The sequence below is a fragment of the Nipponia nippon genome, unplaced genomic scaffold (assembly GCF_047370975.1).
Source record: "Nipponia nippon isolate SJK-2023a ecotype South Korea unplaced genomic scaffold, ASM4737097v1 scaffold_18, whole genome shotgun sequence".
Taxonomy (NCBI): domain Eukaryota; kingdom Metazoa; phylum Chordata; class Aves; order Pelecaniformes; family Threskiornithidae; genus Nipponia; species Nipponia nippon.
Window position 1 is genome coordinate 2,570,564 of NW_028262334.1, and position 19,420 is coordinate 2,589,983.

The 19,420-nt window shown below is 44.2% G+C and overlaps 2 protein-coding genes across 9 annotated transcripts in view; both read right to left on the reverse strand.

Moving 5' to 3' along the window:
* LOC104020596 (disintegrin and metalloproteinase domain-containing protein 21-like) lies at positions 1–7,728 on the reverse strand. Of its 2 annotated transcripts, XM_087754569.1 has the most exons (3): positions 7,716–7,728; positions 7,299–7,392; positions 1–2,325 (listed from the first exon to the last, which is right to left on the reverse strand). In XM_087754569.1, exons 2-3 carry the CDS (start codon positions 7,330–7,332, stop codon positions 17–19), a joined length of 2,343 nt encoding a protein of 780 aa, XP_087610695.1. In that variant the 5' UTR covers positions 7,333–7,392; positions 7,716–7,728; the 3' UTR covers positions 1–16. The 2 variants fall into 2 exon arrangements, with proteins under 2 accessions (XP_087610695.1, XP_009472315.2); XM_009474040.2 differs by lacking the exons at positions 7,299–7,392; positions 7,716–7,728 and adding an exon at positions 2,406–4,060.
* MAPKAPK5 (MAPK activated protein kinase 5) overlaps positions 4,233–19,420 on the reverse strand; it is a 27,149-nt gene continuing 11,961 nt past the window's right edge. Inside the window, exons 6-15 of one of the 7 annotated variants that reach the window (XM_087754572.1) lie at positions 19,023–19,112; positions 18,315–18,410; positions 16,976–17,056; positions 12,977–13,164; positions 10,545–10,665; positions 9,748–9,878; positions 8,983–9,104; positions 8,519–8,623; positions 7,716–7,767; positions 4,233–7,392 (exon numbers count right to left, since the gene is read on the reverse strand). In XM_087754572.1, the coding sequence (XP_087610698.1) occupies positions 7,329–7,392; positions 7,716–7,767; positions 8,519–8,623; positions 8,983–9,104; positions 9,748–9,878; positions 10,545–10,665; positions 12,977–13,164; positions 16,976–17,056; positions 18,315–18,410; positions 19,023–19,112 (1,050 nt within the window). In that variant the 3' untranslated portion in view covers positions 4,233–7,328. Of the gene's footprint in view, positions 7,768–8,518; positions 8,624–8,949; positions 9,105–9,747; positions 9,879–10,544; positions 10,666–12,808; positions 12,878–12,976; positions 13,165–16,975; positions 17,057–18,314; positions 18,411–19,022; positions 19,113–19,420 lie in introns of those variants that run through there. The other 6 variants (XM_087754570.1, XM_087754573.1, XM_009472595.2 and 3 more) reach the window with 6 other exon arrangements.

The window sequence follows — 19,420 nt, forward strand, 5'->3', positions numbered from 1 at the left end:
GCTGCCATGTGAAGTCCTACACAGGGGAGTTTTGACTCTCGGCTGGTTTTGAGCCGTCTTCTTCCTCCTGGTCCTTCGCATCCTCCTCAGGAGCCCGTTCTCTAGCCCTAAAGCATCCAATGAGTCTGTTGAATGCTTGGGTTACCCTGAGCTTTCTCACGTACACAATGACAAGTGCTGCAAGCACCAGAACAGCAACAGTTATTACAGTAGTCCCAATGATGAACCTAAAAAGCCCTTTTTTAGTGACCGGTGCAGGCCCACTGTCAATGCTTCCTCCAAAGCCAACAAACTGGCAGTAGGGAGGTGCCCAGCCGTTGTCACAGTGGCAGTTTCCTCTGGTGTTGCAGACACCTTTTCCTCTGCATGTTCCCTTGGCAGAACAGCGGGATGTCAAGTACTTCTCCTCAGGGACACACGTCCGATTAATGCAGATCATCTTCTCACCGCACCGCGTGCCATCCTTAATGACTCCAGCATCCAGAATGTCCACGCCCAAGTGGTAGTCTGTGCCCCAACACCAGGTATCGCCCACCGGGGTTTGAATGATGGTTGTGTGATCTTCCAGCTGAGGTAGACGTCTGACGTTCGTACACTGCACCCTCCCACACAGGACATTTTCTAGCTTACATTTCTGAAAGTTGACATCTGCCCCGTCTCCCCAGCAACTGCCAAACCGATCCCCTTTCGTGTTCACCTCCTGGAAACATGGTAGCGGAGCAGGCTTTGCTTCCTTGCCAAAGATACTCATACACTGCAATGTGTGAGACTGGCATTTGCCTGAATAACAGTACCCATCCTCAGCGCACACGGTCCCATCTTGCTTGGCCACATCTGCTGGGCAATGCTCGGATGTCCCGTTGCAATACTCGGGCAAGTCGCACGGACCGGCACTCTCCCTACACACTTCTCCTTCTGGAAGAGGTTTGCAATTCTTACAGCAGCCTCCAGAAGTGCAAATGGCTCCTTTTTTTTTTTGACAGGTATTGTCACAACAAAGGTCCAATTTACACTGTGCTTCTGAGCCACAGTCACACTCCTCCCCCACGTCCAGGACACCATTCCCGCAGCGCTGCAGTGCAAACGTCATTGCCGGTTCTGGGGCGTTATTAAGGCAGAATCCTTGCCCTGATGCTATAAAACTGGAATAGTGCTTTTTGCTGCAGTTGCTGAATTGATAGTTCACCGTGTCGTGTGTGCTCATGATGCATTTAGAGGTGTTTCCACATCTGCAGTATCTGTCATCGTGCTCCATGCCAAGGACATACCCTAACACACGAGCGACGTGGACAACAGTGTCCATGTAAGGCTGTTTTGCAAACGATACAACGGCAGAGGCATGTTTTCTATCACATGCACTGGCAAAGTTGGATTTGCCACCCATGTGCAATGCTCTTGTACTGTGATCAAAGTCTGTTGTGGCAAATAGACACCCCACGTCATGCGTGGCGTACATAAGGCTTTGCCGCTTCCGCCAAAGATTAAAATTATGAAGGACCTCGGTTATGTTTTTGGTAACACTGATAGGGTTCTTCTCCACCCAAACCTCTAGTGCAGTTATCAAAACACGAAGGCGGAAAGAATAAAACAGCCCATCCACCAGATTGATTATTTCAATAACTTCCAGCGTCACATTAGTTATACTTCTGCCAAAGGCGTCAAACCCTTCCTTGTCCACCACGACAAGGAGCTCCAAATACCGCGTGTGCCCCCGGGGCTGGAACTGCCCTCTTGCTGTACCAGGGTCTGGAAATTGTCCGTCTTTGTTGGGCATTTTGTACATCACCGTTCCAGGAACCGCCTCCTCCCTCTGCAGCAGAAGATGCTCAGCCATGGAGGAAGCTGCCAGGGGCTCGATGCTGTAGCTTGAGTTTCCAATCTGCAGCAGTCCTCTGAGCCCAGAGCAGGTAGTCAGGGTCACGGCGGAATCCGGGATGCCTTCCATGTAGCCATGGTAATAGCAATCTACTGGCACGTGGGGCCGTTCAACCACAATTTTCCCTTGGGAGTCACGGGTGAATACAGGGAAGTTTTTTATAACAAAATCTTTCTGTCTGAGGTGAATTGTGTAATCTACTCCCTGAATGCTGATTATATAGGACACTTTGTCCTGGCTGGCTTTCTCTGCCTGGGGGCCAAGTTTCCTCGGAATGACTATCTCGTAGGCTGTGTAGCCCCAAGAGGGCGGGGGGCTGCAGTCTGCGCTGGGCAGCAGGAGCCCCCGGAGCAGGAAGGAGAGGCCCAGTCCGAGGACGAGAACCCCTCTGCCCATCAGGGCGCACTTTGGCTGTGTCCGGCTTGGAGCCATGGTCACTGCCTCCCAGGCTGGAGGAAAGAAAGGAAAACGTGGATGTTGAGACATCAGAAAAGCTGCCTTTAACTCAGCAGCCAAGATCCCTTCTCACCACCAGGACAAGGTCCCTCGGGGTCTGTTCTGTTCTCCCCGCTCAGCCCGCAGCCAGGCGCAAGCCTCCTGCTCCCTTCATCCAACGTGCCTTTTCTTAGCTCTTCCTCGGCTACCTGTCCACCAGGGAGGCAGGGCATGCCGGGGGCCGGCCGGCCTGCCATCCAACTGCAACGGAGCAAAGCAGCGCCAGGAAAGCCCTGGCATGGGGCGGGAAGTCGGGGGAGAGCTGGTCTTGGGGCTGGAACGGGAGGCCCAAGGGGCGACCGTTTCTCTGGCCCCGCTTTGAATGCAAACATTCCACAGGGAGGCTGGGACCCCCGCCCCGGGCACCGATGCGGCCCCCCCGACACCGGCACAGACCAGAGCAGCATCGCATTAAATACACCCAACCTCATCGCTAAGAGCCTGCTGCACCCTACTTGGGCTGACCCTGTTTGCTGAGAGCTGACGAGCCAGTGCTGCTACAGCAATTTGTTTAAAAGGGGATTAAGCACCGATAAGTGGAAAGCGGTAGAAGATTACCAGGGAAACAATGATTTGGTTGCTAATGGGACCTTCAGCTGCAGCGCTGAGAGCCTTCAGTGTCTGCTGACAGATATACTTGCAGGGCTCCTCGCTCAGCACATGTCACTGACTGTTTTAACTATTTGAGGGGCATTTTCTTGCTGGAAAGGGAGAGGCATTCTTGGGGCCACACGTCCTTCTATGAGTAGGGGAGAGTCCTTTCTTGTGCCACTTCTATAGAGTGCTTGCAGCTGGTTTGGCTGCCTTAAATACTCCCAGGATGCCTGGAAATTATTCTCTCACTCCCCTTCCCGACGCTATGGATGCTCTGACAGTCACTCACCCTCCAACACACTATTAACTTCCCAAAGGTACCAAGCAGATGGATGTTAAGTCTTACATAGAAGGTGGCCTGGTGCATATGGGCGCTCACAGCCATCCCACCGCCTCTTTTCACGCCACTTGTGTTCTGAAATGCTCATGTGACAAGGGCCTATCTGGTTGCTGTCAACAAGCCAGTCAAACCATGCTCAAGGATAGTAAAAATATTTCCAGAGCCAGGAAGCGTACAAGTGCTGCACTTGACGGCACTAGGCTGCGCTCAGAAGGGCTGGTTGCCTAAGAGGCGAGGAGAAGCCCTCCAGTGCTCCCTGGCAAAGCTCATTGCCAGCCTGAAGGAAAGCCAACCCGTTTCTCACCTACCGGCGTCTCTCACCTTGCCAGTCCAGCCACAAGTCCCTGCAGCGCTCCCGGCCTCAGCCACCTTCAGCAAAGCACAGCACCCTGCGAGGATCATCATCTTAAAGAAACCGGTTCCTCGCTCCTGCCCCAAAGAATGCGCTTGGCAGAACGGAGCTGTTTGTTATACCTGTATAACAGCTGTATAACCTATACCCTGTTATACAGGGGAAAACGTCAGTGAACACAGAACAACTCATCCCTCCCTTCCCTGACTGCCCAAAGTCATAGCCACAAGAAAAATCCTGTAGACCTCGGGGGGTTAACCTGCAGTATGTGCTGCTGCCATCTAACGGAAAGCAGTGTTTTAAAGAGGCAATTTCAGGTTATGATGTTGCCAGGCAGAGCACACGATTTTCTAGGGCTTTATCCAGCCTATCCTGTCAGCCATCCTTTCATCTCAAAGCCTCACGGCGCTCCTGCAAAATACAAAGCAAAGTGCTTATTCACATTTGTAAGGCGGGGAGAAGCGCGGTGGCGGGAGAAGCGGGCGGCTGTGCGCTCCAGGCCACAACTGTCCTTCCTCCCTTCTGTACTACGGGCACTTGGAAACCAAACAAAAGCAGCCAGTAACTTTTAAGTTTAGTAAAATCATTTATATACACCAATGCGCAATATTTACAATATAATACTGATCCAAAATAACATATTACAGGTTAACACTGAAAAGGAGAAATGAAAACATTTTAATACACAGAAGTTAAACGTGGCATATGAGGACAGACTCAGATTTCCAAAAGAAAAACCTGAAGTAATGACAGCAAAAAACTTTGACATGTTGCTATTTCCAATCAAAAACTCTTTTGCCTAGTCAAGTTCTTCTAACTTTTTTATATATATATATATTATATATATATATATCTTAAAATAATCAAGTCACAGGAGAAGTCAGATATACATAAAATTTTGGAGAGGTCAAATGATTTCAGAGATTTTTCTCTTAAATAAAATTCTAAAAGAAACCTACAGAGCTTTCTCATATCCTTTTAGTGTTTGTACAAAGAATGTCGTCTTTGATCCCACACGACCCTTCCATCTCCAGATATTTACAATATTCACAGTCTGCTATGAAGGATCAGTAGATTTATTACCAAGTAAAACCTTACATAATCAAGACAAGGTATCTCGCATTTATGTCAACTGAAAAATAAAAAACACAGGAAGGAAAAAGTAAATACTACTTTAAAATACATAAATGAATCCATCAAAGTGTATTTAATTTTGAAATCTAAACCATAACTTTTTGAAGAGTAAAATAATCAACTTTCTCATAGAAATAAAACCATTTGACCTTGAATCTTCAAATTGTGTTTTCTTAATCTGTCCCTCCCTACCTCTGTTTTAGCTCAGGCCATTCTTATTCATCACAGACAATAAAAGCTATAGTAAATCCAAAAAAAGCAGTTCCTTATTCACAAAAGCCCTTAGAAATTTGACTTCCCTCCGGACACCAAAACAATTCCTGGTCGGTCGCAGACGTACCCGCCTCGCTAGCAGTAACAGCTCGCAATTATTCTGTTGTGCAAGTTAAGGGACCACGAGGAGAGGAGGGACCCCCTACCGCACGGTCAGATCCTGCCTTCTCTGCTCATTTCTGAGCTGCCTCGGATGTCGGCGAGCAGCCATTGCTCTCACACCCCAAGGTGCTCCCCACTACACCGAACGCACACCGGTACTGCAGAAACGGGCAGAAGCCGTTTCCTACAGACGGTTACACAACGGCGTACAAACCTCGCTACCGTCATCTTCAGCACTAGAGCAACCTGCCAGAGAAAAAACAGGTCCCAGCGTGTTACACCCCCAAGTTGCGCACAAGGTGCTTGGAGGGTATCGGGCTACGGTGTGGCAGTAGTCTCTGCTGACTGCACTGTGTTTCGACCATGAAAGTGTAGCTACAATCTGATCCGTTTTTCTGCTAACAGGTTCTGGCTCCCATGAAACTGCCCGAGTATTTTCCTCCTCGGAGGGCAGAGTTGCAAAGTGCTTTTGTGGGGAATTTTTTGCACTCCCATTCAAATAAAGGTGATTTCCTTGTTTCTTTCTCTATTTGCCATACTTAAAGCTTCCAATACAATGAGATTTCTCAGAAAAAACACGTATTTCAAGTTAAAAAGGAAATGATCTATTACGTTTAGAGATTGTGTGGATGTTGACATGACCTGGAATTTAGGGCAAGGACAGAAATGCATATAGAGCCTGCAAACTTGCCGATACTACCAAGAAATGACAAATACTCTTGTCTCTTGCTAAGTCTCTACAGCCGTCAGATAGATGTCAGTGCACAAATATTCCATGTAGTGTCAGAGGTACAATTCTGGCTTACACAAAAACTCCCTGTTTCCATCAGAGAAAGTGATGGTTAAGTAGGGACTGTGGTTCTTACTCTGCAATAAATCAGGCATTGGAAAACTGTCAACAGGACTAAAAGAAAGCTGACAAGGTGCCGACGAAGAATGGGAAATGAAGTATCTCCTTCATGTAGAAAAACTAAGTCACTGTTTACAAAATTTTATAGAAAGAGGCAGACACTGGTTTGCCATCCAAGCTAAAGGTTGCAAGGAAGTCTGGTATAGAAAAAAGACAAAAAAGAACAAGGCTGGACTGCCATAAGAGTAAATCGGGAGATTCATGGCTCAGGTTTGTAAATGTAAACCCAAAATTAATGAGCTATGAAATATAACAATAATGTTCAAGAGTCATTACTAATAGCCCTGAATTGGCACTTCAGTCTGCAGACCAAACTCATTCAATGTCTGCACAGGTTTAGTACCAAAATATCTCTATAAAAAGCCTTCGATCAGTCTCAAAAGAAAGAAAAGCGTCAGAAGGTAGAAAACTAGAAATATGTACAGATTCTTTTCATTTGTTTGTTTAATTAAGATTAAAAAAGCAGCTTTTGGAGCCAATGTTCCAGACTAGTGTGAGAATCTGCCCTGGGCAGCCTCATGGTCCAGGCAGCATAAGGACATGTGTCAAGGAGCAGCCCTGCATCTGTTGCTCCCTCAGGAGCTCGAAGGCATCAAAGATGGGAAGCTTGGACTCCAGAGGGTGACACAAGAGAAGGATCACCGGTGGATTCACACAGCAGCACTATGACCCTTGCCAGGATGATATCTTTCAAACAAGAGGACAAGTTTGGAACCGAGTGTTGGATCTTCTAGAAAGGAAAGAATGGAGTACATGGGTGGAACGCACACAACTGCTGATTGGGGGCCAAAGCAAACGAAACCCCACACTTGTTGTCCGTAGAAGATCCCACCATGAAAATAAAAGTAACTTGTACATAAGGAACTAGAACATTCTTGTATTCTGCTGTTGAACACTATGATAAAAAGAGGAGTCTTATGCTGAATGGCCAGCTCAGCCTTAAAAAAGGTCTGAGGAAGATGGGGAAGAAGAAAGAAAGAGGGCTAAGCCCTAAAGAAGGTCTGAGGACGATGGGGAAGACGAAAAAAAGAGGGCTACTGATCAGAACTGAAAAATACAGCAAGCATATGGACTCAGGTGCCCTTGGCAAGGCCAAGCGTGGCTCTTGGGTCATCTAGCGAAACAGAAGGTTATTTAGTTGCCTCTACATAAAGACTCAGAATTTAGGCGCAAAGGGCAGCTATGAAGTTTGTGTTTCACAGCACTTGCTTCAAGTACTTACTGAGCAGGGTGTTGAGAAACTGTGGCTGTCTCATTCACATACATAGTCGTTGCAGCTGGCTGTACGTATAGCAGATGGAAGGCAGCTTCTGCAACTGGTTATTAAGAAAAAGAATGGTCTTTAACAATATAATTTGCCCCATCTGGGGGACTCATGATTAACAGTACATAAGTGATCATATATACCTCAAGGAACTGAGTTTTAAAAAAATATTACAGTACCAATGATTTTTTTGTATCTACAACTATACAGCATTTTCAAGCAGTATGGAAATTTAATGAAATAATTATGATTTATTAATTTACATAAAAATACTTTTTACAGTTAAAGAATAAATCTTAAATGGTAAAAAAAATAAGATTAAGAAGCTCCAGCTATTGAGAGTCATGGGAGTTTGTCTGCTCTTCGATAACTTGCTTTACTATTTCTGCCAGTTTTAGTCGATCCACTTTATCTGTGAATCCTCTGCCTGAAAAGAGAAGAGCAGATAGTCAGCACCAGGAGGAAAGCAATCACGGCTGGAGTCATACACTGACTGAATACCAAACAATGCTTCACACAGAAACATAGGACAACATTTGCAAGGGAACCAAAATGAGTTACGATCTCTAGTTCCATTGAAAAAATAAAATTGAGCACTTCAAAACCTAAATGAAAACCAAACGAACAAAAAACAGAATGAGGGAAGAGGCATGGCCAAGCCCTTGTGAACCTGGCTGATGCCCCCGGTCCCCTTATATTCATCAGCATCTGCTCCTGGGGGCTGACCCTGTTTTGTCAAGGAGCCACCTGAACACCCCCAAAGCAGCTGGCCTAGTTTAATTCTGTGTCCTATACCAAACGGAGCAGAAGAGATGTGCTGACACAGATGAGGGCAGCAGCCTCCAGCAGAAAGAGGGTAATAAACAGCAGGAAGGAAACCAGCTCAAACAGCTAAAGCACTTTCTAAAGTGATGATCCATCTGTGCTGTTATGTTCCTACATGACTTGGTGCCTTTGAAAACTCTACTCTGAACCTCAAACAGAAATTTTAACGTAGAATTTTCAACCTCGTTTCTAGAGCATCCATGCTGGCAGGTGGGCTAAACGAGTGTCAAAACCCAAATCAGTCTGACACAAATTCAAGAAACTTGTTTTTATTTCCATATAAGAAGGTCACTGCTTCCCCTCTTTCACCCGGCATTAGCACCATTCTCCGAGGAAGAGAAAGAGCTCCTCACCATTCCAGCTGAAGCTCTGAAGAGTGTCTCGCAGCAATTTACACTCTCGATTATACTTCCACGCCTCCTGCATCACTTCATTCAGCTTCTCATCTTCATTCTCTCCTATTCAGGAGAACAAAGATAAACAGGAGGTTTGTCATTCTGCCGCGCAGCAACCCTCAGAGCTTCAGTAAACGGTATGTGCAGTTATTCCTCCTCGCGTCACACAAACTAGGAAAACCATTTGAAAGCAGACACTCCTGTTTGGAAGTTATTTTAACAGCTCTGCATGTCACTGGTGACACTAATATTAGGCATGCACCAAAATTACAGTCCACAGACAACACTTTCCTCTTGAGACTGACTAGGACAACAGGAGCTTTGTTTATCCTTCCTCACTACTGACACAGACTGATCTTGAGGCACAGTAAAAAGTCAGTGTCTCTCACGTTTAGGAACGTAACTTTCTTAAAAGTGGCAACCTTTACCAGCCTGTGGTAGAATGCACTGAGCAATCACATCTCTGAGCTTTTCCAGAGCCACGTTGGAATCGTTACTTCCATTCTCAGGGTCATGGATATAAACACCATCCTTTGGCTTAGTGCTGCAAAAGAACAAGGAGGAAACAATTACAATTTGAATGCAACTCAAGTCCGTTACTCTTTGCATAACTGCACCAGCATAATGCTCTCTTTCACTCTCTGGAAAGCTTGGACTGGGAGCTAGATTTAGCATTAATTATAACAATGTTCTGCATTATGAGACTACTTTAAATATTAAGAAAAATAAAACAAATATCCCTTTAAATTAATTCAAGTAAGGGTAATCCTAAAACGCATTATCCTGTTTTTCAAATAAGTAACTCAAAGAGAGAGAGATTACCTGACTTTTTCCGTAAATAAATGTCAGGATCATAAAAAAATATTGGAATTCTTTCTCCCAGTTTGCCCCACCTTACTCAATATGTGACTCATCTTCTCATAACAGATCTGTTCTGCTACCTGTATAATATGATATCACTTTTCAGTTTCCTTCCTGCCCTCGCTGGCATATCTTGGAAGACACACCATATTGTGCAAGTATTACTTGACTCCAACTACCCACTTCAGCATGAAGAGTGTGTCAACCAAATCAGAAATTCAGGAGCGCGGTTACAATTGAAGGAACCTGTAACATGCTTAAAGTCACTCTCCTGGCATCACGGCTGCCTACACTTTGGTCTTTCAAAACCAGCTTTAGAGAGTTACCCCAGTAATTTTCTTTTGCGCAGGATTGGGTTGTTGACGGAGTGAAGGGGTTTGAGACTGACTTTGAGGTCCTGGATTCTCATGTTCGCAAGCTGCTCTGCATGAGCCTGCTGTATCCCTGCAACCATTGCCTGCAATGAAGAGAGTTGGACTTGATGTTTTAATTAGCTTCTTTGTGAATTAAAGAACAATATATGGACAATGTTAGCTATGGACAAAAAAAAAAAAATCTGCACCAAAATCCTATTTATTTCAGAGATGCGTAACAAAAATCAGGTTTGCATTATGCAAGACATGATTAGCACTACAGTCATCGGCTGTGGGACAAGATATCCCGACCTCACAGGGGCTGAATACAACAAAGGATCATCTTGACTTCTCATGTTCACAAGCTTAAGAGTGCTGACTGAATTTCTCTTTGAGCAGAGTTTAAAGGAAGCAAGAAGGGCTATTCATTTGCTGCTCATTAATGAGGTCATAGCTGCAGTCAGGTATAAAACATGGGGAAAAAAAACCCAGAAGAGACCTACAGAAGAGTCCTCAGGCATGTTTACTGCCACATTGTATTCTCTACTTGTTAGCACAAGGCTGCTTTTTACTGCCAATCTTGGAGCATCTTCTCCTAGACCAAATTTCAAATGGAACCATTTCCATTTTCTTACAAAGAACTCAGGCTCTCATTAAGGCAGAAGGGGAGCTCTTTGCATAACACCACGTGAAAGAAAACACTCAAACCACCGAAGAGATACCCAGCTCTTCTGTGCGACATTCTTGATAAAATAAAATGTTGTTTAGACCTTGTCCATCATCAGCTGGGCAGAGGGTAGGATGTTATCAAGTGCCTCGGTGGAGTTGAGCCATGGATGGTCCAGCACACCTTCAATGGTCAGCCGTTCCTCGGGTTTGACCTTCAGCAGCCTGGGAGAGGAATCAATCAGTCCATAAAGAGAGTCTTTGTTGATTTACAATGTGCTGCTCTGTCTGGGATCAGAGCATTTAGAAACCTCTGAGCATTACAGAGGCCAAAAAAGAAACTCCTCCTAACAACTAAAACACTAAGCTGACTCAAAAGCAGTCTGACTTTCTACCAGCTTCACTGACCCTTGCTGCAGCGATATTTTAACGCTATCACAGCTCATTCAGCTATATGCAGCAACTAAGTGTAAGAGAAAGGTGCTGAAGGCCATTTTAGTAATACCTGTGTACTGCTGAACTCTATATTCACATCCTCCCAGATGGGAAATTATCTCCCAGATGAACTGGAAACGACCCAGGCCAACACTCTCTGGAAATGCACATCTAAAGCTCATCCACGTCACAGTCTATACTCATACCAAGGACTCTGGGCATGGTGAAGTAAGGCAAAGCTTCAAAGCTGGAAACCTGTTGGCTGAATTAACTGCTTTCACCATGCAACCTTCGCTTTTCTCCCCCTGCAAAAGCCTCAAGTAATGGACACTTTGGCAGGCTACAGCACCTTAAAATAAGAAGGAACTTTATTCTGAGGTCTCTGAAAACTCCATGGAATTAAATTTTACTAGAATGAAACCTTGGAAAGAGATTTTGCAGATAAATTCATGTTCTTATGATAATCACATCTGTTTAATAAAAAAAGTCAAATTTCACACAGAGTGCTGACAAGTTATCCCAAGAGTCTAAATTAGAAACAGAATGACTTGATGAATTTGTCACACTTTCTTAGACAATACCGTAAATCAGCTTCCTGGCTGCAAAGCAGAATTGTTTAACGTACCAAGAAAGTGGAAATAACTTTTACAAAATGTCTGCAGGACCACAGGCTAGCCCATAAATTTCACTTGCAAGGCCATGCTGCCAAACAGGTCGTAAGTTCAGTTTTAATACAAGACCCAAGACACATGCATTCCTTTTCCATAGGTTTTCAAAGTCCTAACCTATTATCAAGCACTCCAGCTCATAAAGCTTGAGGTCAGGAATCAGCTCGACATGCTTGAAAGGAAGCAGCTGCTTGAATGCAAAACATGACCTCCTGAAGCAAGACTCCATATGAACAGCAGTCTACATAAATAAAATGTAAACTTATCCAGAATTCTGTAAAGTCTAAATGTATTCCTGCACCATGAACACAGATTCAGACTCACTGGCTGGAAAAGACAAGCAGGAAAGGGAGTCCTGATAACGTTAGTGAGAGAATTAAGTGAACTGAACCCAAGTAACAACATTCTGTGAGCCGAGTTTCATGGCCATTTTAAACGACAATGAAACCTATTGACTGTGGAGCTTCTGAGTGAGAATAAAGAGCTGACCTCGGTATAAGTGGAAGTTTCACTGCAACATAATCTGCAGTTTATTTGGTGAAAGGCTGTGGGCTCTCCAGCACTGCTGTAAACAGGTCCCGCCACCCTTTCCAAACAATGTTAAGTCCTTGGAGATTTTACAGTATGTCAGAGGAGACAGTGACAGTTTAAAATTGTTTAATGGATTGATTTTTTGCTATTTATGTTGCTTTTATCCTTCCAGTTCCTCTGGTGATACAATCAAAGGCAGTAAGTCTCTCTCACATTTTAAAAAATAAGCGAGGTCAAGACCTAATCAGTGCCACATTCTTGCTTTCAAACAGGATCACAGTCTTTGAAACATTTGCAACTGAGATGTGCATTGCATGAAAAACAGTTTCCATTAGCATTTAGAATAAAATATCGATGCAAAACCTTATCTTGTAGTCTGACACTTTGTGACAGATCTTAACGTCCCTTTCCATGCCTCTCTCTTGACTCCTTTTAGACTGTGTAATATGTGTCCAGGGTTTTAAGGGACAGATCTACCAGTTCCTATTACAGCACCTAAACGCTCCCCGATTTTAACAGGGGTTTAGACTTTACCACAGGAGATACGTGCCTATGGAGCACTTGCAGATGTGGCAGCTGGTTGTCTATATTGTTCTGAAGCAAGGTGGTGTACCCACTCCCCTTAAAGACTAAATGCACAACGTACTCTAGCAACTTCAGAGACAGGAGACATCAAAAATGGAACACAACAGTTGGAGAGGAAAAAAAAAAGAGAGGGAAAGAAAAATATTTACCAGATTTCATTTGTGCTGAACACGATCGAAAATTTTTCAGCTGTATGTGCTGCAGACAACTCCCCCCGCCTTTGGAAAAATGAGCCCTTTGTGATAATGCACTTCGAAGTGATTTTCCAATTTCTTAATATAAGCAGAGCAATACAACATTTTCCTCAACTGACTCACTTTCGCACAATGTCTTTCGCCATTTCTGAGATCTGGCTCCACTCTTCCTCTGGAAATTCAAAACTTCCTGTCATGATCTTTTTCCGCATGTCCTTTGGAATTGTCCGACTATGGTGTTTGGAGTAAAACGGAGGGTATCCACACAGCATCACGTAAATAATGACACCCAGGGACCACAAGTCACAGCTCTGAAAGCAAGGAAATGATCACTTTGGGGCGCAATTTGCAGCAAGCAGTGGTGTAGCTATGTTAAAAGTTCTATGTGATTCCCTAAGAAAACAGAAACACAGCTCAGCCTCCTCCTAAAGGTCCATCTGAGGACCTTCGTGGATAAATATGGCAAATATGTAAGCACAAGGTAACTCCATGCTGCCAAGCTAAACTACTTCCAGTACCAAAAAGTAGCTTGTTTACAGAAAGCGCTCCTGTAAGTCAGTGCTATGCAATGGTAAATTGTATGGAAACAGCCACCGCGTCAGAGGCGTGAGCAAGCTGCGCATTTATTACATCTCTCAGGATATTTGAATCCTAGTCTCTCAATATCAGAGCATAAAACAGAAAACAGTCATTTTTTTAGAATACGAGTCTAAAAAAAGAAACACCATCAAACAAACAAGCTAGCAGAGGTACTTAATCAGAGAGGTCTGTAATGAAAAAGACACATCGTGAAAGCCACGGAGATGAAGAAGCTTCAGAAAGCCAGGAGCGGTATTTCACGGCTGCTTACGCTGTGCTCCCTCCTGTCCTCCCACCCCAGCCTGCAGCTCCCTCCCCTGCCCTTGCACTAGTGTTACTGCTGATGTGATACACAAGTTGTTCATCCAGGAGGTGAATCCAGGCAAAAAAACTGCTCAGTAAAGAATCTGAAAGCCAGATCTATTCCCCATCTGGATCTCTGTGCATTCACGCAATATAGAGACTACTCAGGAAGAAGGGAAGAGTACCATAGCAGCCTAGACTTCAATTCAAGCTTCTGTGGACCGTATCCTTAAGGATACAGCTCTGTTATCACTTGGTTATGGCACGGTGCAGGCTGGGGCTGGCAGGACCTGCTCTGACCCTGGCCATCCATTCCCAGTATTTCTTTTGTACCAACACTAGCGTTTGTGCAGCTAATAATTTATTTCCACTGGCTTTCTTTGCAGCCCTGTCAGTCCTCCAGGAGACTCCCAAAGGTTTATGCCAGCACAAGGATGGACAGGAACACACAGCCAAGCGTAAGCAGAAGCCTGAACTCCAGCCAGGTTCAGGTGACTGTGGAAAGACACCAAGGGCAGATTTGGGGAACGGAGGAGGTTCTGCAATCTGTTTACACAGACAGAAGTCTGCACAGCCACCAACTGAAGCAACCTCAGCACCACCCCGTCTGCCCCAGGCTGTATATTCCACCGCCTACTGTGGGACAGCACCAGTGCTCCTGAAGCTGCACAGATGAACTCGGCAAACACAGAATCCCTGACTCCAGTAACTGTTTTTTGACTGGATCAACACCGACCCAGGAAGAGGCCCTCAAAGGTGAGACTGTTTCCTTCTGGAGGGAATAATCCTAAATCAGCTCAAACTGACCATTAAATCCTACCCTTGGCTTTTGACTTCTACAAAACATGTGCACGCTGATAATGAAAGAAACTTCAAGGAGTTACCCCACATATGTACACTTTTCAGCAAGTTGTTTAAGCCAATCTCAGATGGCTCTAGAAGTCTAAATTTCTATTTAGGTACCTAAATTCTCATCATTTTTCCATTGACCAGAGGTAATTTCTAATGAAATCAGTGGAACTTTAGGCACATAAGTAGGAAACAGGTGTCTAAATTCTTCGTGGATATGGTTCTCAGATTCTGTTTCTGAAGAGTCAACCCCTTCCAGCCATGACATATACACTTACATTTGATCCAATACACACACAGCTTCATAAAAATACTTTGGAAATCAAAGATGTCTTTTTTCCTCCAATTTAAATCTGTGGGATACAACTGCTGATCATAAGGGTGGATCACAGGCATTTCCACTCAGGCTCTGAATTGCTGTGGAAGGACAGTGTACCTGGGAGTTTATCACAGTCTATTTTGGGGAGCTAGGCATATGCCAGATGCTGCTTTTGCAGTGAGTCACACTTGGCAAGGTAAGGATGAGGCCACTTCTTTCAGCAGCCTTTCCAGTTAGTGTCACCATGGCTGAAAGCGGTTCAGAGCGACCGATCAATTCTTTAAATGAAACACGAAAACAAAATCACTGTATCACATTGTAAATCCCAGAAGATCATGGCAGCTGAACCTTGTCAGTATGCGAGTTAACTCCAGTTGGTATCTGTTTTCAAGGTTCTTCCATTCAGTACAAGAATATGGCCCATATTTTGCTTCAGGTGCCATGGCCAGGGCTGTTTGGTTCATTAAAAGAACAAAACAGCTGTCAAACTGTTACTGACATGACGAGTGAGCAACCACTTCCAGGTGTCTCTGGAACTGCATCTACTCTTTTACAACGAAAGGGAGGAAAGTCCCTTGGAGAGGGCTGTTACTGGAGAGTAAATCCGCCTGGATCCACAGAAGTGGAGTTCTTGAGCCTTGTGAGACTTTCAAAATGTATAAAAAACAACTTTCCCTGTGACCGGGGTTCACACGAGAGAGGGCAGAAGAAACTCGGTACTGAAAAGACTATTGGTACGTGTCTGAGAACTCTTTTTATAAGAAGTGTCTGTCTTCAGTCATCAAGCTGTTTCTCCAGGATGGAGAACAGATAATCATAACCCTGAAGAGGGCAGATTCATGATTAGGAAACCCACGCGGATTAATTCAGTGAAAGCTACCTCTGCCCGTCTTTGCTTTAGCTGTCTATAGAAGGCTACTAAAACGTAACACTGGATACACCAAACTACCCCCTCTAGCATGTGGTGGGTTAAGCAACCATCCTCACAACTGCAATCAGTGTAGATACTTAGCACTACAATCAGAAACCAGCTAACTTTAATCGAAATTGACACTCTGAAAGAAAAACACTCAGTAGTTGAAACACTGCTAAGCCAGCAGGAGACAGTGATGATAAAACGAAGAAAAATGTTTTGGAACGACCAAAAAGGAGTACAACCTTTCTGTCGAGACTTTACAAGACTCTAGCAGCAGTTGTTATTGCCCGTGGCTACTGCTACGGACAACACAATACACTACTGATCATTTTGCATAAGATCCCCGATACAGACAAGGTACCACCACAGCTGCCTGAACAAGATAGCCTGAATAGTGCTTTGCACATCCAGAAACTCTGGCTGACAGCAGAAAAGAGATTTCCTTTGAACCAGCCTCTTTGCGGAGGTGAAAAAACTTCCCACGTGTTCACACTCCAGCAGAATCATTCTGCTCTCCAAAATCTTGTTAATGTTTAAAGTGCTCCTTTAACAGTGTTTGTATATTTTTCCTTTAATTAGAGGATCATTAATTAGGCTTGGACCAAGTGTGCATTTCATTATTCGCTCTATCAGAAAGAATGCAGAGCCAGCAGCGCCTTTTAGCGTGTCAATTCCAAACTGAGAGACAGCTACCTGCACAGATCATTATCTTCTAATTTGCCAGTTCAACTGAATGAAACTTGGTCTGAACCTACTACATTTAAGGGAAGAAATACCACTGTATACCTGGCCACTCCTTTTAGAAAAGCCAAAGGAACCACACTTTTGAGAAATACAGTGCCAAAGATACTACTTCCTTACAGTTGAAAATACACATGTACACAAAACAGCAAGCAACGTGACATTTCCCTATCGTTTCCTGTAGCTGCTGCTTTTTACTCAGTGTGAGATATTTGGCTACTTAGGCGTATCCTTGTCACAGAGATCAGAACAGCTTTATTGCTCCTGGCCATAAGTGCGTAATTTCAGGGCAATAAAGTTTATTGCCTTAGGTGATAAACTGTGTCTATAGACTACTTCTACAGCAGATACATGGGGGGGTGGGAAAGACACTGTGCTTTAAAGATATTGACCTGCGGACTGTTTCGTAGCTTACCTTGTTATAAGTGTAAGGTGTTGGAGAGGTGGGGATAATACCAGATTTTTCTTTCTGATGCCGTCGTTGTGCCTCCAATACCTATTGCCATGAGAGGGAAAACAAAAATATATGCAAAATATATCTCATCTAGAGGCACCACAAACAGCAATGCCTATGCCAAAGATGTCTGATGCTTTTCCATTCAGTGGACTTATTCCAGCTACTGAAGACTCTGCCAAAGTCAAACTGTTCTTCCTAAGAAAGACTGGAACTTTCTACATTGGGAAAATTTCAGCTAAAATATTTTGCTGCTTTGGATGAAAACTCCAGTTTTGCCTTAATTAAAGCAATTGCTCACATTTCTTTTGTTCAAAACCTCTAACACCTCCATGCTTTGGAACTAGAACCTCAAGTGTGTTTGGAGGGTAACCCCAGCTCCAGAGACGTCCCTTTTTGCCTCTCCCATGAACAAATCGCATCAAATTTGTCCCTTGCTGATCAAATCTGTGTTTCTGGGTTTCTACAAAAATCTCAGTTTAAATATGCTCAGGAAAAGCTTTCCACCGGTTTGGTAGTTCACTTGTTTTATAAACCCTGTCTGTAGTGCACAGGGCCCTTCACCAGCAGGCTCCAGCTGAGGAAGCATTTTCAGGGCACTCGACTGTGGCTGCACGGTCTGATCTTCGCAGTTGCTCTTCCTAGTCATTGAAGGCTGCTGGTACGCCGAGTACTGCAATTAAATATCTATCTGCAGTTTTCTTTTAATTTTCTTCTGAACTCCAACACAAAGCACAAAAGAGAGTGGGGAAAGGAGCACTACAAGAAACAGCCTGTCTGTAATTACAGATTATATCTTAATGCATACTGACAAGGGGGCCAAGCCAAGGTGAAGGGGTAACCCTCTGGCACTGCCCTCCTTTTGAGCAACTGCCTTTACAGAACCTTTTTGTTTCACCATAGTCCTTTTTAATGTAATCTTGAACGAGCCTGAGCTGGAAGGAGGACTGCGAAGCAGGGACTTTACCAAACCAACTACTTTAATGCAGTTAAAGGCCAACTGTCAAAATCCTGGAGTAGTCTCACTGGTGGGAGTCGGGCCTGAGAGAGTCAGGAGGCATCAGCAATAAGTCAGTGCTAAGAACACAGTCTGGGAAATTTGCCTCATGATCTCCTGCTGTAATCAACAGATCACTGTGGCAGTCCATCTTGAGAGGTGACTACTATACAATTACTAAAGATTCATGTGACCAGGAGCCCTTAACAGGACAGCAAAGGCTTTTAAAATGACATGGTTATGGAGGCACAGGCAATAAAGATCATGATTCCCCTTTAGCCTAGAACTGTAATTGTTTATTACCTGAGGTGCTACGTAATATGGAGTGAACTGTGGTGTCATCAAGTCACCTTGATCTACTTTGGCAAATCCAAAGTCACACAATTTAACAGGTGCATCCTAAAACAAGGAGAAGAGGCTTAATTACAAAATCTCATTGTATCAGCTTTTCTAATACATATTGCTCGCCTTGTACGCATCTTACCTTTGCCACACGTACTCCTCTCTTGTATTTATACTCTTACCGTTCCACAAAGCAGCTAAAAGGTCATAAACTGACCTTTGAAACAATCATTTTTGTTTTCCTGGGTGCTCTGGGTCAAAAGCAGTCCCCCTCTCAGATTTGGAAAGCACTAAGCATGTTGTAGGGGGGTCACTGCATATGCAGGGTGGTTATGAGCAGAAGAAAGAAACAGGCAAGTGCTTGGATACATCAAAGCACCTATAACGCATGTTAGAACATCCTGATGACACCTAGGGAGGAATGTGGCAGAGCAGATCTCCTCAGCAAAGCAAGACTCTATGTTGAGGTGGAGAATCTGACCCATATGTAACAGCAGCAGCACGGACAGCCTGTACTCCAAGCAGATCAGAGTATGGAAAAGCACGAAGCCAAAAATTTTTGTCACCAAAACGTTGCATTAATGTCATTTTACGATTATGCTGAAAATCAACATTGAGCCATTTTACAGAATTCAGCAGTAAACAAAGAATACCAAGTCTTCATCTTACCAGAGAGTTATCCTTGAAGAGGAGATTCTCAGGCTTGAGGTCTCTATGTGCAATGTTTAGTGAGTGGCAATGCTGCAAAGCCAAAGCTATCTGAAAAAGGGCACAATAAATCAACTACAATTACAGAACTCCTCCTTTAGCCTGGACAGTTATTTTAGCTTTAAAAAGGACATTGCCGACATAGCTTACACCCCAAACATTTTCACTCCACTTGGGTACAATTCTGTGGTAACACAAGCCTGGCCATACTGCGCAACAGTGCGGTAAAGCGACGATCGGGAAATGAAACCCACCAAGGTATTCAGTTTGCATTTCACTCAAAGCAAACAGAAAATAAAAGCTAAGTTGTACTGGGCCTCCCTATCATCTTAGTTTGACTAACTCGGGGCATTATTGGC

What these genes read in the sequence shown, in the direction of transcription:
- LOC104020596 (XM_009474040.2), bottom strand. Translation starts at nt 2,802, where the DNA reads ATGAGGTTGGGTGTATTTAATGCGATGCTGCTCTGGTCTGTGCCGGTG. An exon ending in CGAGGGACCTTGTCCTGGTG is followed by an intron (nt 2,326 to 2,405) that starts GTGAGAAGGGAT and finishes TCTTTCCTCCAG; the next exon opens with CCTGGGAGGCAGTGACCATG.